The sequence below is a fragment of the Peromyscus californicus genome, unplaced genomic scaffold (assembly GCF_007827085.1).
Source record: "Peromyscus californicus insignis strain IS unplaced genomic scaffold, ASM782708v3 Scaffold_16__1_contigs__length_79575227, whole genome shotgun sequence".
Taxonomy (NCBI): domain Eukaryota; kingdom Metazoa; phylum Chordata; class Mammalia; order Rodentia; family Cricetidae; genus Peromyscus; species Peromyscus californicus.
This window is the reverse complement of record NW_026294458.1, coordinates 69,095,428-69,119,993: the sequence shown is the minus strand read 5'-3', so window position 1 is coordinate 69,119,993 and position 24,566 is coordinate 69,095,428. Positions and strand designations below refer to the sequence as shown.

The following is a 24,566-nucleotide window of genomic DNA, read 5'->3' as shown; positions in this document are numbered from 1 at the left end:
CAGATAAGGCTCTCATTGCTTTTCTGACTTCCTGGGGCCATGATCAACATCACAGGGGGCAGAATCAAAGAACCATCAGTACACACATTATGGTCTGTGCACACAGCTTGGCTGTAACTTCCCTAGGACACCCTTGATCTGTTTCTGCACTTTCTACCAAAGATAACTGATAGCCACAACATCCAATTACAACCTTTCCTTCCAGAAATGGTGTATTAAGACATTACTGTGTTCTATCTCTCATAGAAACCAGAAGCAATACATATACACAAAGCTGTTTTTTCTCCTTATTGCAACTCTATTAAATGCCTTATTAAATAAAGGAATGGACTTAACTCCATGGTGTCACCATGACAATGTAGAAAGTCACATTTTTCCCCCAAAATAATCTTTATTCAAAGGTCTAAGAGACAGGTGAGGCTTAAAACAATTATTTACCAATGCCTTTTGCAAACCACCACCACAGGGGAATATTGTTTTCAATATATATGTCACACATAAGGAATACCATAGGTCATTTCAGGAAATTTGACTAGCATCAAATGCTAGGACATAAATTAAAACCTCCAGCATCTGGAGCCATACAGCCTGGACTCAGATCTTGACTCTGGCTAGTTAGCTGTGTAGATCTTGACAAGTTATTTCAACTCTTCACACCTTAACGTCCCTGCCTGCAAACTGAAGCTAGCATCTAAATCATGAGACTATTTTCAAGGTTATGTGAACTAATGAAGCTAATACGCTTACACAATTCCTTAGCAAACGGTAAGCAATTTAGTAGCTATCGCCATTATCATCAATTTTTAGTCCCAAAAGCCATTCTCTGTTTCACTCTCTGTAGACTTAAATTTTCTCTGCTCTGGTCTTGGTTCGGCCTTTTGCTCAATAATTTCTAGAATATGTGCCTTCCCTTAAATCCTAAGCCAGTGCCATGACCCCCAAATCTGAAAGACACCCAATGGCCTTGCCAGAAAGAAACTCCATTGGAAGCCTTTCCTGAGCACATGCATTGCATTTGCAGAACTGTATCTCACATGGTTGGTGAGCAGCAGGGGTTATCCTTAGAATTCAGCAAGGCAATTCAGTTTAACTCAGCTCAATATTTTTCCAGTGTCTCCAAAATGTCAGCACCAAGGCTCACATGGTAGAAGATAGGAATGGGGGAAAGTTTAAGCCTTCTGCAAAGCCTGGAGATGTGAATTACAACAGATATACATGTCACATACAACCTGCTAAATACCTACAGCTTACATTGCACAGACAGGAAATGGAGTGAACAGAAGAACTCCCATGGGCCAAATTGGCTATGAAATGGTCATGTAAGAAGTACTTCTCAGTAGAGTCTTGCCTTGTAACAAATCACTGTCTTCCCCGACTCAAGTCAGGGGATTACAAAGATTAGATCTAGAGTCTGTCTAAAATGACTTGGATAAAATGGGTTTAAAAAAATCATCACAGACTTGCCATTTCTGGCTTTCATGGTCTGGGGACTTTGGACCAGCTGTGGGAATTAGGAGCTGTAACCATTATAATCTCTTTGCAGCAAGCAGTCAGTGCCATCAGCAAAGCAAAGACTATTTCAAGGAAATCCCTGAGCCCAGCACCTGTGGGACTGATGCTATTGCAGGGAGACAAAACCACCAGGAAACAGAAACTGAGAGAAATCCCTCACCCTTTTCCACACAGAAAGACATTCTTCCTATAAGATCTTCTTGTTTGAAAATGCAAGTTCCTTTACTATCAGTGTCAAAAGATACAAATGAATTCACTTGGAAAGAAATGTCTACGAGTTCTATTTAACCTAACCTTTTAAAAAATCTGGCATATTGCTTCTAATATACCAGTCTTTAACTGTAGACAGGAGATAAACGTGAGACATATTTGAGCAAAGATGTTTAAGTCTCACTGGGAGAATTCCCTGAAGGGAACCAGTGAAATTGTAAAGCTTCAGAGAATCTTCAAATGCCATAACTTTTTATTGATTCATGGTAAGGGTGTGATCCAACACGATGATCATACCTGGACAGGCAGAGTCCCCACTGCATCACAGATGATGTCTTCTAACAGTCTTCCTTCAAATGATTATTGTTAAATTAAATCATGTTTCAACATGGTGTGAAACATTATCATTTAATGTAATTTCATTAAATTAAGTGAAATAGTTGTCTTTCAGACAGGTATTCTCCTCTGTATGTCGGCTTCATAAGCTTTGATTCTGAATTCTTAATATCTTTTGTTGATATTTAAGGGTATTTTTTAAGATTAGTATTTCTCAATAGTCTGCTGGAAAGACAGCACAGAATTATTTTGATCATTGATTTGTTCTGTGTGACACATAGAACATTTATAAGGTCACTTTTGACACAATGCCAAAGAGAAAATTTCAATGACTTACTCCTAATGTGTATGTGTATAGAATTATGAAAATAAGCAAAATGAAGCATGTGTAAACATGTGTGAACATAAGGCCTTCAAATACTCTGTCCCAAAGCAGGATCTCACAGATATTGAGTCTAATGAATAATGAGATCATATATTTTCCCCATAGGTGCCCTATAGCTTGGTTGGAGAAATACTGTGATAAGCAATACTTATCTCAATAGAAATGAAACATCAGAAAGATATTTCTATAAAATGGAGGTTCTATTGATCTTAAAAGCATACTATACTGCAGAGCTCTCCCCATCTCACATCCTGTCAGAAAAACCCAGCAGTCAAAAACAGAACTATAGAGAAAACAAAATATCCACACTATCTTCCAGATTCCAACTGCTGCACATCTTGAGACACTGAATTTTTGTTTAAATTTATAGAATCTGTTGAAAGTCATTAAATACTCTCCATCTACGGTATGCTAAGTGCAAGAGCCGCAACATCCCTCCTACATCAGAGTCCTGCTTACAAACACTTACGTGATTTCTTTAGAATGTGAGTTAGGTCTGCTGAAATATTCACCTGGCTATGAGTTTAAGGGATTTTTGTATTCAAATAAAATAATTCATTCCTTTGATTAAGAACCTAGACTCTGGAACAGGAGTACTGAAATGACACCCTAACTTTATTACTTTTCAGTGTGATATTGTATTTCTATACCTGTAGAGCAGAAATCCTAATGGAGTGCATGCAACATGCTCAAAGAAGGGCATGTGATACAGTAAACACTGTCTGTGCTCATTGTTATCAATATGCTCAACAGTTTTTAACTGCCTATGTACACATTGAAAGTCACCGCCTAGTGAGTACTCAGCCTGTATGCATTATATGGAGCAAAGCAAGAAATAAGTAATCATCAGCATTGTTGAAGTGATTCTGCCTTCTAACCGATACCCGACAAGAAATGCTTATTATCTGTCACCCATGTTTATCAGCATAAAAACAGATATATAATCAGGCTAAACCATCCCAGTGAATTTATCTAAGCCTGTGTCCTCTCAGGATATGGGAGTTCTAATTGGCTTTTGGCATATTCAGTGAAATGAGAGGTAATCACTGTCCCCGGTACTTTAATATTCTGTGTAATATCCAGAGTGATTTAGGAGGCTAACTTGGACTTGGAAGAGTAAGAATACCCAGGCTTCTCATTCAAACACTTCATTTGGTCTTTTAACATTTACAATAATTTTTTTAGCAAAGCATATTCATAGTTTTAAGAAGTATTAAGATTTTCAGATTGAAAACTAATAAAATTGTCCATTAAAAAGTATACACCAAATTTACTCTGAAATTACTATTTTAGGGTCTGACAAAAACAAATAAACCTTTCTGAGTATAGCACTATGGTGGATAGAACTTGGAGCTAAGCAGGAAAGAGCCCTCGGTTTAGTAGTGGCTCATCTACCTGCCAACTGTAGCCACCATGTAGCACTTCTCCCAGGCCTGTTATACAAAGGGCCTGATCTTGGGGGCAGAGCTTCAGACTTGGAGAATCCTTAAGCGAAACTTCCCAGGAAATTTCTCTTGGTAGATATCCAATGATGGAAAATCTACCATCTCCAAGTGACTGTTTGACTTGAAGGTCTCCTCATGCTGCCCATTTACTATGGATAAAATGGCAATTTATTTTTTTGTTTCCTACTTCTACAGAGATAAATTCCAATTTTCTGACTAAGGCATTTTAGTTTAATAAAATTTAAAATAATGAAAAAAATAAATGCTCTGTGAAATTTTCACATGGATGCTGACTGATATCTATGCTGTACCACCATAAAACTAACTAGCCAAAAGGCCTATGGAGGACACCAGTCCTTTAATAAATGCTATGTTTTCTTATGTAGATCAATTAAGATTAAAGTCATTGTCAAAACAATTTTGGCAGTGTAGACATCATCCCTACCCAAGTCAGCATGGAGCAGGGAAAGGATACTGAATGAGAGGTTGGGGTTCCTGGGGTGTAGAATTAGTTCTGATATTAACTTTCACTGTCACTGTCTAAAGTCTCCAAGCAGTCTGTACCGCAAGTTCCTCATCTATAAAAGTGATAGTTTGAGTGCATCTATCTCTAAAGTCTCAGATAACTTTAAATTGTCATACTTCAAAGAAAATGATTTCCCCCTAAGGTAGTTTCCTGATGAAGGAATAATTTTCCCAGCCGTACATTTGCTCCAAAAAAAAAAAAAAAAAAAAAAAAAAAAAAAGACAGAGTGACCTCCCTGCTTCAACATAAGTAGCTCTTCTCTTCACTAAAAATTGAGAAGTATCAGACTCTATAAGGCTGAAACCACGCAACAAATGAAGCATCAGCCCCGGCACCCAGCACACACCTTGGTTGTGGAGACATGAGCTCCAATTTTCAGATCTCCTGGGAGTGAGGAACAAGTCTTAGGGGCTTTATCATGACAGAATGGGTCCTATAAAACATCACCATGTACAAGGTATGTGTATTGAATTGTTATCTGTCTCATAAGATCTTTCTCTTGGGGCTCTTCCGATGCCTAACAATCCAATCTAAAGCCATCTGTCTCCCCTTTCCCCAACTCATGAGGCCTATTTTGTTAACCCAAGTCTTAAACAGGCTTAGGAGCCGAGTGAATTCCCAGAACATTTGAGCATGCACAGGCTACTAGAGCTGACTCCAGAGCTGCTTCATACAGTGTCTCCAGCCCCTAGCCCTGTCTTAGGCTTTTCTGCACTCCTAGGATGACAGGCCCTGCCCTTGCCAAGGAGTCTACATGTGTCAGAACCAGTTTTAGCTTGAAAACATCAGTAATTCCCATGATGACATTGATCTTTGAAATAAATGGAAGGGTGTACTGATGCAAATGAAGACAAATTCAGGGGAAAAAACTTGAAACATTATGGAAATTACAGAGTAAAAATGTAAAATGCCTAATCATAGATCACTATTCAAAAGAATGGAAATTCATATCTAAGCAATATGGAAATGCAGGCAGTATGTTTTAACAAAGAAAAGAAGATAATGAGGTAATGGTATCTATGTATAGATGCATATATAATATATCATATATATGGTCTATTATTGATTCTACCAAAAAGCTGAATAAAAGATATGAAAATCATAGAATACTTTAAAATGAAATATGCAGACCTTCTTATCTAAAATATGATTGCAATAAGAAATTATATACATAAAAAGTAGGGAGTTCCTTCTGATTTGAATATTAACTAAAAAAGAACATTAACATCCCTTATTTTGTAGAAAATTTAGTCACAGATGTACTCCTTTCACAAGCAAAGGGGAGAATGCAAGTGACATATCCCAGGCTATCCCTAGCAAAGCAGTGCTGGCCAGGCACCGGAGCTTCCATATCTGGAAATAACAAAGCAACCACTGAAGTCCAGTGGTTGAAGGGAAGCAGAGTAAATGAGTAGAGCTCTGGAAGGAGAGAGCCTCAGCTTTGCCCAAGTGGATTGTGTAGTACTGTTGTCAAATATCAATAGTTCATTAGACAAGCACTATTGTTGATATTCATGTTTTTTCTTCCCTAACCAAAATCAAAAAGAGGACCTTGAGCCATGACTTCCATCTGACAAGGTCTCCTCTTCTTCCATAGTGATCTAAGTGTCTCCAAGTTCTCTTCTTTAGTGAATTGTGCTCTTCTCAGCTACCTGTAAGACTGAAGTCCCAATATCATCACTCCGGTTCCTCGCCTACAGAAAAAGTCTCCCCTTTATTATTTGACCCATGAGGGTGGTGAATGGCTTCAGGTCATATTTTTTTTCAGCACTCTTCTGCTGGTGGGTGTGCTTTTCTTTTCTCTCTACAGAAATCAAAGATATCCACCTATGAGAAGATGTGGGCTTTTATGAGCAGTAGACAACAGAGTGCACTGGTTAAAAACAATGATGAGGGGATCCAAAGGGTGCTCACCACCGACTATGCCCTGCTGATGGAGTCCACCAGCATTGAGTATGTGACACAGAGAAACTGCAACCTCACTCAGATTGGGGGCCTCATAGACTCCAAAGGTTATGGAGTGGGAACGCCTATAGGTAGGTAAGAGGGGCAAGGCATTACCCAAGGACAAGTTGAGTGATGTTGATTACAAGTATTCAACATGTTGAGAGGCGTGTTATGTCTACAGCAGACTAAAGAGGAAATGTCTGTAAAAAATAAGGCATGGTTTAAATTGAGTAATCTTAGACACTTAATCTAATAAATTTTCAACTACTATTTTTTTATGTCTTTCCACAGTAACTGTTTAAGACTTGTGTGATTTTACTTTTACCACCAATATTTTAAAGAACATATTTTCCTAATTAATCTTCATACATTATTTTCTTGAGTAGCTGTACTACCTAGTTTTTATGCCTTAAGTTATGCTAGAATATAAGGAAATGAATTCTCCATACAGATGAAAATTTCAGGTATAGAAGGCTGTGGTTCCATCTCAATAAATGATAAGACAATGCCATATCTGTCAGAAGTAAGGGCAGAAATTAAATTTTAAACTTTTCTCAGACAATAAACTAGAGTCAAAAAATAACTCCCTAAAACCTCCAGACATTTCTCTTGCTTCAGTTCAATAGCACTGTGCTTCCTCAGGACCCTATTGCCTACAAAGACCACACACCCATATACTTTCCTCTTCTATGAGAGTAACAGGAATAAACAGAAAGGGTGCCTATGTTCAGGGGACAATTACTCATCCTTTCTACAAAGAAACCCTTGTCCTGTTGCCTCACTCTATAGAAAACTGTATTTAAGGGGTTCTGCCATAAAGGTGCCCTGTTCCTCTCCAGTGAGGTTTGGTATTCCAAAGGAGAGACATAAGGCCTTCTAGACCTGTGGGCTAATGCAGTAGGAAGAAAGTGTAGTGGCAGCTGAGCTAGATAAATAAGAGCCAAAGATAAACTTGACTTATTGTCCGTATTTGTATTTTGTTGCCACGTTTGACAGGGATTATGCAGTGTGACCATCAATGTCAGGCAGGGATCATAAACTTCAATGTTTACAGAAGCCAAGCAGAGATCATGAGTCAAGACGGTTTACTTTGCTGGGGAACGCTCTCAACGCCAGACTGTTAGAGACCATGACTTGTCTAAAGGAGGTCTTTCCCATCAGTCATCTGTAGATCTCTAGGACTTTAAGAAGAAGAATGGCCAAGTGCTTCATTTTCCCAAAAAAAAAAAAGTCATAATTCAGATAAAATAAATTTCCTAATGTTAATAATTTGACAGCTAATTAATTTTATTTTAAAAAACTGTGTCCAACCCATAATCAACAACATTTACCATGCTAATATTAATTAACCAAATAAAGAGCTTCAGTTGCACAAACAGTTTGGCCCCCCACTACTTACTGGTTAGAAATACCAATATTTCCCATGAGAAACTAATCTTATTATCACTGTTGCCCTCTAAAGGTTCAGAACAATTAATCACACTAGGGAGTCTGGGACTGCCCTTTCTTGGCCCTCCAGTGGCTCTTTTGTAAGAATAGTTTACTGGATATACTGGAGTATACTCAGAATAGGTCACCTAAGTGTGCTTCAAGAGAACACTGGTCTGGATGGTACAGGAGCATAGGGTAATGGACTGCTGGGGGTCTCCCTTTAGGGCATACACTTTTACAGTTGGGCCGAGCTTCTCGTGTATGGTTGTCTGCACTTAATTTGCTCTCTTCAAAGGATGATTGCCCAGTGTGCAGTTCTGGGAAGTTAGTGTGAGCCACTGTGTATCTAGTCTCCAGCTGCGCTATCTCCCCCATTCAACTATAAACAATAATACTTACTAGTTAAAGGGTCTGGTCATGGGGGGTGGGCTGGGGGAAGGTGAGGGGGGCGGTAGGGGGGAGAACAAGGGACTCCGTGGCTGATATGTAGAACTGAATTGTATTGCAAAATAAAAATAAAAAAATTTTAAAAAAAAGAAGGGTCTGGTCATGGGGTGCAGGGCGGCAGCTCTGGAGAGAAAGGTTACAGCATTCCATGAACAATCTGGGACTCACAGACCATGCTTGTAATAGCATGCGTGTAATAGCAGACAGCCTCCATTTTCCAGTCTCTTTTTTTTAGTTTTTAAAAACTTAATAAGAATGTAAATTAAATCATTCTCTCTCCCTTTCCTACCTCTTCCATGCCTGCCTCCCCCGAAATCTACCACTTCCTCTTCTTTACCCTTTGCTGTTACATATACATATGAGTAAACATATAACTATAGCCTGTTGAGTACTTTCAGGGTTACCTGCACGTATGTTTCTAGGGATGATCACTTCTGGATTACAAACTCGAGCTCATCCCTGGGGAAAACTAACTCTCTGAGCAGCTGTTAATTGCTTTCAGCTCCTAGTCTAGGGTGAAATCCATGAGATTCCCTCATGTCCATTGGAGTGTCACACCGGTGTTGGAATTGTTCAGATCTTGTTCAGGCAGCCATCTTGAGATTTCCAAAGGGTAGCTTTCCTATCATAGATAGATGGCACAAACTTACAGGAGAAATTTTGGTCCTCTGGTTCTTACAATCCTTGCTCCCCCTCTTCCACATGTTCCCTGAGACTTATGTGCAGGAGTTGTGTTGTAGATGTATCAGTTATGATTGGGCACATACCATGGTCATTTGAGTCATTTCTTCTCTGCATTTTGATTCGCTATGGCTAATGGCCTTCACTCCACATTCTTCACAGAAAGAGCAACCAATCCAACCTTGGTAGATTCATTAGATGCCTCTTCTTATAGCTGCTTTGAGCTGAGGGGGAAGAGGTGGTCTGGCTTATCAACTGTTATTCTGGCTGAAGTTTCACGAGATGCCACAAAAACACTAACAAAACCTACTTAGGAGTGGTTTGGATAGAAGGTTCTTGTTGCCTGGTCCAAAAAGCTTAATGGAAGGAGACCTTTGGCTGGCAGGGCCTTAAAATCTTGTAGAAGCATCAGCAACAGGTGGAACTGGTCAACTCCAGAAGACACAAACTTGACAGGCAGGTTAAAATTCAGGGACTAAATGGAAAAAGTAAGCATATGGCTCCAAGTGGTTCCAGAAAGAGACACAGCTGAGATACCCTGACCTGCCGCAGTCTAGCCCTCCTTGGGATGCTTTCTCCTGAACATCACTATCCTGCTGGGTAAAACTTAGACTTTGTTGTACTTGTCTGCATTTGTTACATGAAAACAGCCTCTACCTTTAGCACATATGATACAGGTTCTATCTTAAACAATCTGAAATATAGGGCTCTGCAGTTTTAAGGCACAACTGATGCAAGTAAAAATAACTATTTCAATATTATTTAAATTTGGGGCTTATTTAGCTATCTGACTAGTGAGGTTTGTGAATAGTCTTCAAGAAGTGTCTTGGTATCATTTCTGTTGCTGTGATAGTAAAACAGCACTGACAATTAGCAACTTAGGGGAGAGGAAGTTTTATTCCAGTTACAATTGTAGTCAGAAGATTTCCTGTGTCCCGGCCTGCTGGCAGTCAGGATAAATCTCTCCTTCTTGCATCCCCCATGTAAACACACACAGGCTTATACTAATTATAACTGCATGGCCATGACTCAAGCCTTTTGCTAGCTAGCTCTTATATCTTAAATTAGTCCATAACTATTAATCTATGTATAGCCACATGTTCCGTGGCCTTACCTGCATCCCATTACATGTTGCTCCTTGTGCAGCTTGCTGGTGTCTCCCTCCACCTTCTTCCTGTCTCTTTCTCTTTGAATTTCCTGCCCGCCTCTAAGCTGCCTTGCCATAAGGTAAACATCTTTATCAACCATTTGGAGCAACACAAATTTACAGCATACAGAAAGACATTCCCCATCATACAATTCCATGCTACCATCCACTCTAGCAGGGCAATCACAGCAACAATAGCTAGAAGCACCTGGTCACATCCACATTCAAAAACAGAGAAATGAATGCAGACATGTTTACTTGCTTGTGTTCAGCTGAGTTTCTCCACTGTTAAAATAGCTAAAGGTCCCCTGCTTAGGGATGGTGTTGCCTACAGTGGTCTGGGTGTTCCCATATTACCAACCTAATAAAGACCACCCTCCTCACAGACATGCCCACAAGCCAACCTAGTGTAGGCAATCCATCATTGTGCATGTCTTCCTAGGTGATTCTAGGCAAGAATTAATTCTTAATTCTAGGTTGAGAATTAAGCTAAACCCTGAACAAAACAAAACCAAAACCTGAGCAATAGGCCTGTCACACACACAAGTTTTATGCCTTTGAGAAGGTAGCAGAATGTCAAAATCTTGTTGTGTTATGAGACAGAGAACTGGGGGTTGTAGACATCCCCATGAGGCAGGAGAAAATCAGGATAGAAGATAGTTTAGAGGTGATCAGTTGGAATACAGCTGCCTAGTAATGTTCTGGGTGTCCTCTTTAACTGGGTAAAGCTGGTTACCCGTATGACTTTTGGCTTTTGTAAAATACCTTTGTGGTTTGCAGAAAGACCACATCTCCAGAAGAAACTCTCAGGATGAGGGTCCTTGTGGTACTACTAAAATTGGCTTATGATTATTTTCCTCTTTAGTTATACTTTCCCACCGGGTGTTTAGTCCACGTGGGTGGTAACAAATTAACTTCTATTTGTTTAACAAATCTAAACCTCTGTGGTCAGTTCAGCTTCCTTATGAGGTGCTCTTAGGGATATAGGAAGAGTGTGTTGGCTCCTCTAGTCTTTCTCTGCTAGTAGTATTACATAACAGGATGGGTCAAGGTCTTGCTGGCCATGCTACTTCCCTAGGAAGCACTGAAGACTTTCCTGCTATGACTTTTCTCTTCCAAGCACACACAGCGGCTAGACTTCAACCTGTGAGGTGCCCATGGCCTCTCTGATCAAGAGAACGGGTGACTTGCCAAAGTTTAGGACCCTCTTAGACATGTTGACACAAAATATTGACTGTTCTATCATCCTTGCGAAGATTAGTATTTTTGTCACTGTGACACAAGCTAGAACTGTCTTGGGAAATGGAACTTCAACTAAGAAAATGTCTTCATCAGCCTGTCCTGTAAGTTAAAGTCTGTACGGCATTTTCTTGAGTCATTATTGGTGTAGGAGGGCCTAAGCAATTGTGAGTGGTCCTGAGTGGCACAAGAGAGCAGGCTGAGCAAGCCATGGGGAACTAGCCAGTAAGCCCAGTTCTTTGAGTCTCCACTTCATTTCCTGCTTCTAGGTACCTATCTTGAGTTCCTGCCCCAACTACCATCAGGGATGGACTATAAGCTGCGTGATGAAATAAACCATTTTCCCCCAAGTTGGTTTTGATCATGATGTTTGTCACAGCAATGGAAACTTAACTAGGACAGCCCTTTAGATTGGACATCCAAGTTAAACACCCAGAAGGTGATCTTCACCAAGTTTGAAGAAAGAATACTCATTCAAAGCTTAGCTGTTACAACACTTAAATTATGACTTTATTATGAGTCAGTTTCTTTTTTTGTTAGAGGTATAGAAATGTGCTGTTTTATTACAAAGTCTCACAAAATGAAAATATCTCAAAAAGGAAGCTGGGCTAGCACCTCCACCTGCAGAGTTGGGGGGAAGACAGGCAACGGGAGTTTTTCCACTTACCTGAGTCCAGTGGGAAGGTATATCAATCTAAAATTGGCTGATATTACATAAGGGGCCCCAGAAGAGCCAGTCACCCCTTCTAGAAGGCTTCATAAGGGCATCTTAACAGAGCTCCTAAAGCAGGCACTTGGCAGTTCAGAATTTTGTCTTCTGGTTGTTTTCTTTCCACTCAGACCCTACGTGGTTCAAAACTAAGACCTGAGCAGGATGGATAAGGTATCTTTGGGAAGAATTCCCCCAGCACTCCTGCCCTGGGCTCCGGTCCCTGTGAACATTATGTTTAATATATTTTATATAAATACACAGAGGAATAGAAGATATAAAATCTGAGAGACTGAGGAGAAGTGAGGAACATGGAGAGGCCACAGTTGCAGATCTTGCTCAGGCTAATTTGACCTCTTCTTTGACCCCTTTGGCTTATGGCTTCTCCTCCTTGGTTTTCTCTCCTTCTGTGACTTCTCTTTTCTCTTCTGGATCTTTTTCTTTTTCATCCTCTGTTTTGACTCTTTTGGCTTTTTTAAAATTAGAAGAGTTCCTATGACCACCTTCTCCCTCCTCATCTGAATCGGAGAATTCTTCCTCACAGGCAATTTGTTTGTCAGAGGAGCAGATAGAAATGCATTTGTCAGGGTCTTCTTCATCCTCATCACCACTCTCCTCTGGGATGGCATCCTCAGGTATTGCCTGCATTTGGACACCAGGCGCATAGGGCAGCATTCTCAAGTTTTCAAAGAGCCACTGCTTGATCTTTTCCAGATATTCATTAGTGTTCTGGTTAGTCATATTAGAAGGGCTGATGTGAAGCTTGAAGTTCGGTCCAAAGTATTCAAAGTAGTCATTGTATGGTAGCTCATTAGGGATCTCTGTGTCCAGGGCCATGACTGTTTCATAAGTCCAACACGGAGCAACATTACGGATGGTATATCCACCTCCTCCCAGCATTAGCATAGGCAAGTTGAAACTCTTAACAAACTCCACACACTTGGCATGCCCTTTGATGGTCAGATTGAAGCAACCTAACCAATCTCCAGATAGAGAATCTGAGCCACACTGTAAGACCACTGCACTAAGCTGGAACATCTCCATTACTTTGGACATGACTGGCTTGAAAATGGCTTCATAGGACTCATCATCAATCCTATCTCAGAGGGGGTAGTTAACAGCATAGTACTTGCCTTTGCCAGCCCCAATATCCCATGGGTCCCCAGTTCCTGGGGAAGTACTCTATTTATGAAAGGACACAGTCATGACCTGGTCCATGGTATAGAAGGCCTCTTCCACACCATCGCCATGGTGAATATCAATGTCAATATATATCACCCTCTGGTGATACTTTAGCATTTCCAGGATGGCCAAGACGATATCATTGACGTAACAGAAACCAGATGCTTCAGACTTCTTTGTATGATGCAGACCGCCAGCCCAGTTCACAGCGATGTCCGTCTGCTGTTTATTTAGTTTCATAACACTTGCCACAAAGCCACCAGTAGACAGCTGACAGAACTCCAACAAGCCATCAAACACTGGATAGTCCTCACCAACATTGAATCTCTGCATCTGCTTGCTGTACTCAGACATGTTATCTGGGCGAATGGAACTCAAGAACTTAATGTAGTCATCACTGTGGTACTTGGTCATCTCCTCAACATTAGCTTTGTGAAAATGATAGATTTCCATTTTTTAGTAGAGACCATAGTTGAGCAGCAAGTTGTGAGTCATGCGGATTCAGTGAGGCTTCATCAGGTGGCCTTGTCCATAATAGTAGTTTCCAACATCACCATCGTAGTAATAACAGACTTTCCTCTTGGTGCCCTGAGTCTGTGCTATCTTGCTCAAGAGTCAGTTTCTTAAGTAGTGAAAAATTTAGCAGAAAATAAATAATTATCTTGATAGAATATAAAGAATATTTAAGTCGATTTTCTTAAATATTATAAGTAAGAGATCAGTAACAATATTTTAATGAAAATTCAGGAAGCAATATTTGAAATGAAAAAATGTAAACATTATTTCATCATCATCATCATAATAATAATAATATAAAAAACCAGTGTATTATCAGTCTTGAAAACATGTTCAAAATTTCTTGTCAATTTTAAAATGACTAATTTCTTCTTTTAAATCTAATGTACTTAGCTAAACTTTAAGTTTACATATGTGTTTACTAATTTTTAGACTAGTTTGAATTAAACTCTTTTGGAGGAACTTGTCATGTAACATGTACTAAAGGTGGCACACAGTAACATACACAGCATAAATATCACATCACAAACACAAGATGAAAGCTGGACCCATAGACAAGATGACAGACAAACAATTAAAATAAATAAGCAATTAGGAACACACTTTCAAGAATCTCAAAGTTGTGTGACACAGAAACAAGGAGGAAAAAAATTGTATCCCAAAGACACAGAGCTTAACCAATGAGAGCATCCCAGTGATGCAAAAGATCAAAAGTGAAGCTTTTGATCAGACTTAAAGAAGTCAGCTAGTTAGTGTCATGGGGAAAGGAGCAGGCAGAGAGCTAAAACTGGGTGCCCATCTAATTCCAATGACATTTCCTGATGGAAATACCAGTGTTCCTGGTAGTTCTCCAAGTGGGAATCTCTTACACCATTTATTTATTCAACATGTTTTCAGGGGGCTTATGAAGATTGTTAGACAATAACTAAATGGACATAATGGATCTTCGGGGCCTTCAAAATGATAGCCTAGCACAGCTTGGCCATCTCATTTTAGATAATATGCATGAAAAAAAGATGAGCAAATGCTCTTTATGTTTCCCCACAGCTGGTTTAGTAATGAAACATAAGTCAGGAAAAAAATACCAGTAAAGGATGCCTTTGCCTTAATCTTTGCAGAATTGGGACCCCAGGATTGATTGTATGTGCTGTGTCTTCTTTCTTAATTCAGCCATCTTTAAACTAGATTCTTACATGGATCTTTCTCATCCCATCTTCTATCTTACAACCCCTACCCTATCCTTTCAGCACCCCTCTTTGACACCAAATTTTCTGTGTGGTAGAAATGGCAGAAAAAGAGAATGTGTATCACTCTGAGAGCAGCTGCATGTGAACATGAGAATTTTGAAAGATATTCCTTTCAAAGAATATTTAGAGGTTGAGGATTCAGCTCAGTGGTAGAGTGCTTGCCCAGCAAGTGCAAGGCCCTGGGTTTGATCCTTAACTCTGAAAATAAAATTTAAAAAAGAATGGAATACTTGCATTCTAAACTTTCTGACAGTGTGGTGGTGGTGTGAGGCAGGAATTGTGGGAGCTGACCCTTCCTGCAACTCTGCTGAGTGAATACGGCACTTTGTGGATTGCTGTCTGCCCTCCTGTGAGTGGCTGACTCTGTGATGAGTCTGTCTCCATTTGCATATAATGATATCTATTACACGGAGAGACCTAAACAGATTCATTCAGGCTCTCTCTTGCCAACTTTACCTGTAGCAAATGCTAGTGTTAAAGAGCCTCCATCTCCCCTTCCTAGATGAAAAGAAATATACTCCAGAAATTTTTCATAGTGGTGATAAACCTGTCATGCTTTTAAAGCAAAAACAATGAGGGAATAATTGGAACAGATGGTGGGCTTCAGAGTGAACTCATCCATGGGGAATACAGCTGCTGGAAACATTTGAGAGATGTTTCTTTTATGATGAATTTATTCTTGAAGGAAGATCAGTTGCTATTCAGGAAGATCCATGTGTACACATACATTTTTTTTTCCAAATGATTTGCAAGAAGTTAGTTCTGATGTCAACTAGGCCACTTAAGCAGTAACAAAGATCGAAGCTAAAAAGATATGGAGATGTGAAAAGGTCCCCGCCATGACTAGTCTTGCCCTGAGTCCCCAGAGGCTTTGAAGTCTCTCCCATAATAGAAGATTGGCAAAGTTGGCTCAGTCACAAGCTAAAATTGAAAACTGCTGCCTAGAGACTCTCAGGACAGAAGCTCTAGAAATGTGCCTCCTGAGGGATTTAAAATAAAACTTCAAGAGAATGAGGGCAGTTAAGATTTAAACAGGTTACTGGAAGCCTGGAAATTACCTTCCTTAGAGACCAACATTAAGCAGAGATTGGATCTCCATCTGTCTGTCATGTGTTAGATCTTGTGTAGCCTGAAGGCAGGAAGAGAGTGGCAGCATTTATTGCGTACCCACTGCGTAGATCACTATGACTACCGTGCAGCCATGGCCAGGAGTATTGTGCTCATGCTCATCAAAGCACTTCCATGTACCTTAAAGCGAAGTACTCCAGGTTCTCTCATTTGCTTGTGCACTCTAAGGATATTCATGCTGCTAATTTTGCCTCTACCCGTTGTTCTGAGAAAGTTTAGGCAAATACCTGATATCTCTTATTTGGTTTTCAAAATCCATTTTCTCACCCCAAAATCCATACTCTGAATTGACAAGCTATAATCTCCCTCTAAAGCATTGCAGTCCTCTTTTAAAGTAGATTTTGAGTGTTGACAATTATTTTTTTTTAAATCTATGAGGAAATAAATGACAAATGACAAAATATTGAGCCTGAGCTTATTGAACTTAAGCTGTGACATAAGACATAAGTCATCTGTGGGGATGGGAGAGCAGCCAGGAGCACTTTCACAGAAATAGTGCTGAGATGTAAGAAATGAGGAACACTGACTTGGATTCTTGGTTCTTAATCATAACTTCAGATTTTAAGTTTATTTAAATCTATTTAACAAACAGCCTTGACTTTATTATTCTTAAGATTTTTCCTTGTTTTTAAGATACCTGACTTTTTAAATTATCTCTGCCAGCAATGGCTTTAAATTTTGTAAGCAAAGGGAGCTTCCTACTACCAAGGAGAAAAAAATACTATCAAAAATGTTGCCATCCAAGGAAATAAACCAGTAAAGAAATTTTGTTTTATCTCTTTTGCACTGATTAACACAGGAGTTATGAATTAAAATACTATGTCCAAATGTATACACTTTGGCACTTTCCAACCCTTCATAATTAAAGTTTCAATGGAATTACCAAAAGACAGACCACAAATATTACCAAATTCTTGACATAGAATATTATAGCATCTCAGAATTATTCAGAATATATTTTATCCTAATTGGTATGGATGAACCACTGTAAACACCATCTGAATTTTTTAATGTCTTCCACGGTTAACATTCCTTGAGTGCCATAGCTCAGTCTGGTCAAAAGGAAGGATCTGCTCCATGCAGTGACCCTAGAGCCCAAATTTCTTCTACTTTGTGGCTCCTCCATCACTGGTGACTTGAAAACGTTTCCTTACTGCAGTGTATTTGGGGAAAGAGAGCAAGCAGAGCATGCTGGGAAGATTTATGACACAAGACTAGAAATGTCATCCATCACTTTAGCTCCCCTTAGCCAGAAATGTGGCCATAGCTGAGCTCTAATGAAGACAGAGAAATAGAAGGAAGAATGGCCAAACTCAGCCGCAATTAAGAGGGCACCAAGAGGCCAGAAAAGGTAGAATCGAAACAACAAATCCCTTGAGATATGAAAAGATTTGGTGAAGAACTCAGCAGAAGCAGAAATGTCATAGAATTCCTATTTAATGTTTCTTTATTTAGAATCAGGAATACCCTGGGGCCAGAGTGAACCTCAACATATCACCTCTCCCTCTTCTAACTAGTTAGAGCCATCAAGATATAAGATCAGAAATTCCCAACTTTGGCTGACAGATTTGTGCATCAAGGTTTCTCAACTCTGGAGCATCTATCACTAGGATAGTGTAATGTCTTGATATTTCCTTATCCCTTTGGTGACCACCATCCAAATCACCCCCAATTTTCAGGCTCTCCTTACCGGGATAAAATCACAATTGCCATTCTTCAACTGCAAGAGGAAGGGAAGCTCCACATGATGAAAGAGAAGTGGTGGCGGGGGAATGGCTGCCCTGAGGAAGACAGCAAAGAAGCCAGCGCCCTGGGAGTGGAGAACATTGGGGGCATCTTCATTGTTCTGGCTGCAGGACTTGTCCTTTCTGTGTTTGTAGCCATTGGAGAATTTATATACAAATCACGGAAGAACAATGATATTGAGCAGGTGAGTCATCTCTTCCTAAGACTGGGTAGTTTTGCCTTTGAACGTGCTGTCTTAAATTTGAGGATTTTAAGGATACTTTCCCTTTTGGTAACAGCCTATTGAATTAGATGCCCAGAAGAGCCATTTCTGAGTTAGAGCAAAGAGCACTGAATCCCTGCCAGGTGCTGCTGGCACTGCAGCTCTATCATTTATTAATGAGAAGAAGGAAAAGTCTTGCGCACTAAATCTAATTAGCACAATTTGGAATGACGGTGCAGAAATTCAAAACTCCGTTAATTTCTCCAACAGTTATTTGCTCTTAAGATGGAAACTATAGAAAGAGCAAGAGGGGCATAATTCCAAAATTACAGAAGACACTTGTGAGAAATATTACCAGCCCTTCAGTATACATTCTGAGCACATGTACTCTTGTAAAATAATTTCTATAAAAAACCTAAGCAATATTTTTAAATTGGGCATTTACTTAGATCAAGATATAATGTGTGAGATGATAATTCATACAATTTTCCTATAAATATGAAAAACAACACAAAATGACAATAAAATATATTTCAGATGTTATTTTTCAAAATTGCATCTAGGATGATGGGCAATTTCAATAGTCAAGCCATTTTTAACCTATTTTATTTGTAAAGGCATTCACACCTGGAACTTAGATGCTTTGGGGGAAAAAAACTCACAAATGACTGTGATTTAAGATAATTCCTTACTAAAATAAATAAAATAGAGAGCCCCAGGGCATTGTAGTATATTAATCCGCTAGGTTAATTTAAAGATACCATTAGAATCTCAAAGCTAAGAGCTATTAGCAAAACAGCCAGTTTAATGTTCTACTACCAATATTATGAAACCCTTAATAATTTTCAAGATAGGGTTTCACATGTTCATTTTGCACAGAGTCTTGGAAATTGTATGGCTGGTTTTAATTAGTAACCGGATACCAGAACTACTTCTTTATGTGCAAACTATTATTTTGGGTGCCCAGGACTGGGCATGATTCATTATAACCTTCTTTCTTTATGGAAACCCTCCCCAGAATTAAAAAGCAATTGTGAGAATATGGAGCACACCTTTCCTGGACCTCATTCTAGAAAACTGTCTTGAGAATAGACTGATCTGCTTTAACTTTCAATTTGCTCTTGAAGTGTCTTGTTTTATGCTACTAATTTGAAAAATAAAAGCTTGTATATATTATGCTTTAATGTGCTGCTTCATAACTGCTGGCTTCATTTTATTTAATTTTTCATTTAAACATTCATTCTTGCTTTTTATTTATTCACTTTCTTTATTTTTTCCATTTCTTTTGCATGCAAGGCTTTTTGTTTCTTTTATGGACTACAGTGTAAACAAACCCATCCGACCAACTCCACTTCCGGGACTACTTTATCTACAGACGTAGAATGTGGCAAATTATTACGAGAGGAAAAAGGGATTCGGACACAGTCCTCAGTCCATACTGTATAATTGAGTTTTTCAAAAGGTGTTGCCAGTAGCATTGTTTGTAATGAGTGTTGTTTGTGATAGCATCTACTAGGTAGAAGTAGCTGTCATGACCTTTCCCTTTATATTAACAAAATGTATATATACCACTCCAGGCACTCCACTCGGGCCTCTGGAACAAATGTGCACTATGTACTGATGCAGGATTTTAGGGGAATATAGACTCCAAGATGCATATATACACAGGAAACTATTCTGTCCAAAACTGTTATCTCTGTGCTTTCTTTATTAATTAAAAATAAATGACCCTTTCTTCATAAACAAAAATTGAGACACAACAGGGCAAAGCATGGGAAAATGCTAGTTCTGTACACTTCTTTTCATCTTTTCAAACCTTCTCCCCTCCTTCCCTCTGTCTCATGTGTTCTCTAGACATATATATTCCAAATTTCCTTTAGCCATGTGTTCTCAATAAGTATACAAGTAACTCCATAACACTGTTCATTTTTAATTAAATTAGTCCCAAGCTTTCAAATGCATTATTTACCCAAAATCTCATGTCCTGGCCCTTAAAAATTCAGAAACCATCTCTGAAAGAATAGTGGTTGAACTTGAATGTAAAGGGGGATTACGGATTACCTAATATGAGCCTCTCTCAGGGATGGGAGGCACAGTGAAAAATGATTTCTGAATAGAAACTCAACAACATCAGGCTTTCAAACAGCAGTTAGCAGTCATTTGTAGGTGCAGAACTGTTAAGAACCTGATTTGCTTTCAAGCTATATATGTATATATTTCCTTGAAGAGCCAAGCAGAGTCCTAAACTATGAACTAATTCATGGCATCTTCTGTTTGCTGCTCACCCAAACTCAGTCTTTGCAACGATAAACATCTTCTCACACATTATTGAATTCCCTTCCCACTCACCCAAGATAGAGTAGCTCTTCTTGAAGCCATCTTCTCTGAGCCTTGCCAAATTCACATTCATTTCCCTGGACCCATCACCATTATTAATACATTCCAAGTGTGCTGTCAAGAAGGGCAAGGTGGAGAAAATAAATACCAGAGAGAATTTCCATATGCATTAGTTACAGATCTCTGCAGATTTATTTTCTACCTGCATTCAAAGTGCTGGGAATAATCCCTGCACTAGCTCAGCTTGGTGACATAGAAGCCAATGGCATGCTTAATTTGGTGTGACAGGGAATGTCTGCTGTTTGCGCTGAGTTCTTTCCCCCTTTGCAGGGAGTAGGGGAGATGAACAGCCCTTTCATCTCCTCTCAATATGGAATCAGTTGGTCTTTGTTCTCCACCAAGAGATTATCTCTTGTCATATCAAGTGATCCCCAGGAATATGTTCCAGAGAAGGCGTTGTTTGGCATCTGGGCAGTCACGTTGCATGACCTCGCTTAGCTTTAAATGGGTTCCAGGATTTTAGTCACAATTCTTTCTAACCAACCTTATACTTCCTCAGTAAAGCATGAGCAAAAAATTTGACTCCTGCAATGATTGTTTCTCAGCCTTGTTCTTTAAATAAATGAGCTCTTATGAAAATATCTACTATTTATTTACTGTTATTAAAGTAGAAAAAGTCTACTATGTGTCACTGATCGAACTTATATTTTCAGAATCAAGAGAATTAAATATCAGGCGTGATAAAGGCTCCATGATTCTTAGTTTCATGACATTGATTCAGCATACACAATCTACAAACTACTTAAGTTTATTTCCTAAGAACTATTTAAATATACTAAAGTGGCTACAAAAATTTTTGAGTCCTTGATGATATGGAAAAGTCAGACTGGCAATAACCAGCAAAACTCACTTTTCCGCACAGGCTATCCTTTAAAAGTTTGATTCAGAGGTGAATAAAGAAGTAATTTCTTTCAAAAGTTAACCTTAGGAGAGTTTGGAATATAGCTTGATTGACATAATGCTTGTCTAGCATGCATGAAGCCCTGTGTGGTATTTCCCAGTCCCAATTATGCATAAAACCATGTGTGGTGGCACAAATCTGTAGTCTCAGCACTCAAGAAATGGAGGCAGGATGATTCGAAATTCAAGATCATCCTTTACTACATACTGAGTTCAAGGGAATGCCTAGACTACATGAGACCCAGTCTCAATAAATGAATAAATAAATGGTATTTTGGTATTGTTTTAGATTGTATACTATCTAATTCTAATATTTACACAGTATTTTATGTTTTTAAAATGCTTGCCCATACAACATTACATTTAAACCTTTCAGCAATTTTAATCCAGCTTTATTATCAGAAATAACAGCTATTAGAGTCCTGAACCTTGAGTTATGACATTAAAATTAAAAGAGAATTTTATAAAAAAGCCAAACTTGAATTCAAGCACAGCTTTGTGTAGAATCACTGTAGATGACATACTAAGCATCTCCTAGCTTCAGTTTTCTAGTATCTACCACCAGGAAATCATTTCTAGAATACAAGGTTGCTCTGAAGCATTTTTCAAAATAGGTGCCACTGGAAAGTGCTTCCTCAATGAAGTTTTCATGATTAAATAACTCAAGGGAACCACACTCTACATTCTCTTACCTGAAGGGATTTTAGTATATTTAATATGTTGTCATGGATGGAGAATTTCCAACCTATTCAGTATCTCTCAAGCTCTTAGGTCATAGTGCTCTTTCTATAAAGCACCTGGCAAGACCAGTATCATCCACATGACTCTCTAGGGAACACAGGTATGGTAATATCAATGATATGTGATATTACCACAATATCACTGATGTCAATCCCTATGATGATGTGGAAGACACTTTACAGTGTGTGGTTTATAAACCATTTGACAATTACTCATCATTTGGAGTCAAGTTTCAACTTCTCTAAGCTTCAATTTCCTTATTTATAGAATAAAAATGATGATTTACTATATATACCATGAGAATTAAATGAAGTCATATCATGGCATAAAAAATAAAACCACTTATAAAATCTTGATAATAAATACTGGTCAACAAATATTGCATTCTATAGAAAAATTAAATCTCTCTCTGGTCACATGAACAGTAAGAAAATAAATTTAGCACCTTAAAACAAACCCAGATTTAGAAAACAGGATTATGAATGTAGACATACAACTCTATCCAGTTTTCCCTGCATACATGTTAAAAAATGAATGGCAAATTCACTATACTCAAGAGAAGGGCCTGAATAGGTAAGATATGAGGATGTATACAGTAGGAGCTCTGAGTCCTCTTTCCAGACATTCTATTTTAATTAGTCTGAAGTTAGGCCAAGGCAATTATAATGATTTGAGGTGCTCAATTGGTTCTAATAGTCAAGAAGAATTAAGATTCAGTAATCTAAGCACTAGCTAATGGATGTAATTGGACCCAATAAATGGTTGCTTTTTTTTTTAATGAATTGACTCAGACTAAAAATAGAGCCACCAACTCTAAAAGAGAGAGAGAGAGAGAGAGAGAGAGAGATTATATATTTAGCATCTGATATTCAATGGTCTCTTTATATTGATACTCAAAGAAGAAATTGCGTATCTTTTAAGACAGAAACTTCATGATATTCAACTGATAATCTCTACATGTTTTTCTGGTAAAACATAGAGCTATCCCCATTCAAAATTACCAAGTAAGTAGTTTGTTGCTGCTTTGAGCCTTTGTAGGTTTTTCCACACGACTCTTCTTTTATCCATCCTTCAGATAACCAGTTCCTGTTGCTATGGAAATAACTGCAAAGACCACATTGACCTCCACAGGGTCCATTGCATTTTAAGTGAAATTTAGAACAAAAGCCATCAGACTGTATTGACATCATTAGTTCAGAGAATTTAGTGTCAATCACAATCATCTGGGGGAGTGAATTGCAGTTCCTACCCTCGAGCTCCATATGTTCACTTTGGTGGACACAGCCAGGAATCTGCATGCTTCGTAAAGCCTGGGAAAGAATATTTAAGATTAGTTAAGAATTTCTATTTACAATTATTAGAGCATTCTGGGAATAGTTTCCATTAAAGTTAGCTTGGATGGATCAATTTTCTCCAAAATTATGCCATACACATGAGTTTTGAACCATCTTGAATGCTAGGGATTTTTTTTAATCATTTTTCTTACATGAATTATTTTGCGATAATCCTGGGTATAGTTGCTTTACTTTAAAAGACCTGGCGCACATGGGTTTTTATAAAAACTACCTTGAACATAACAGTTTTGTCAAGTTAGATGGTAATCATGAATTGTTATAAAACAGTAGCAGGTTGTGGGTTTTATTTTTAAAATGTGATTAAAGTCAGGTAGAAAGGTATTGAAAGATTGAACGAAGGCATTAACAATAATAACAATGTTATGCTAATTAGTTTCTTCATAAGTCTGTCAGTTACCTAATCCAAAGAGGAAAAAAAATATACAGCTTCATATTATACTTTTCTGTTATAGACTAAAATTATAAATTGAATTTTAACATTTTTTAGCAGAACTACATAAGAAATATGAAAATCCCTGGATTTTTATGATTATAAACTTATGCAAGGAAAATCATTTCCAAAAGGCCTCACTATATTTGACAAGCATTGTATTTATGAGCTATAATGCAATACCACAATAAATTTCAATTAATTTCCAAGCACATGGTGTTTACCCTACAAGGTCTGTTTACTAGTAAGCCTGAATAACATGTAAAAGCAAGAGGAAGGGATGCATTCTTTCCGTACTGCTTTCTGTCCATGCAGTTGTTGCAAATAGCACCACTAATTAACCCCTTGCAGAGAGTAAAGAGTCTCTGCTGGCTGCTGACATTGTAGCTCACCTGTAGGAACCATCTTATAGTGCTTCTCACATCTGCAGAATTTTATGTCCAGATTACAGGAACTAAAGCCATTACAACTTTTAAAATTCCTTCCATAGAAACTGGTAATACGGCCAGGCAGTGGTGGCACAAGCCTTTAATCCCAGCACTTGGGAGTCAGAGGCAGGCCTAGTCTACAAATAGAGTTCCGGGATAGCCAGGACTGTTACACAGAGAAACTCTGTCTCAAAAAACCGAAAAAAAAAAAAAGAAAGAGAGAGAGAGAGAGAGAGAGAGAGAGAGAGAGAGGGAGGGAGGAAGGGAGGGAGGGAGGGA

General features: G+C 38.6%; 1 protein-coding gene and 1 pseudogene across 8 annotated transcripts in view; one reads left to right on the top strand and one right to left on the bottom strand.

The window, feature by feature from the left end:
• Window positions 1-24,566, top strand: part of Grik1 (glutamate ionotropic receptor kainate type subunit 1) — a 389,047-nt gene that overhangs the window by 355,354 nt on the left and 9,127 nt on the right. For 5 of the 8 annotated variants that reach the window (XM_052741089.1, XM_052741090.1, XM_052741088.1 and 2 more), the window contains 2 exons: window positions 6,225-6,450; window positions 17,768-18,018. In XM_052741089.1, coding sequence (XP_052597049.1) covers window positions 6,225-6,450; window positions 17,768-18,018 — 477 coding nt within the window. Of the gene's footprint in view, window positions 1-6,224; window positions 6,451-17,767; window positions 18,019-19,332; window positions 24,492-24,566 lie in introns of those variants that run through there. The other 3 variants (XM_052741094.1, XM_052741095.1, XM_052741096.1) reach the window with 2 other exon arrangements.
• Window positions 12,287-16,265, bottom strand: LOC128111636 (histone deacetylase 1-like; annotated as a pseudogene).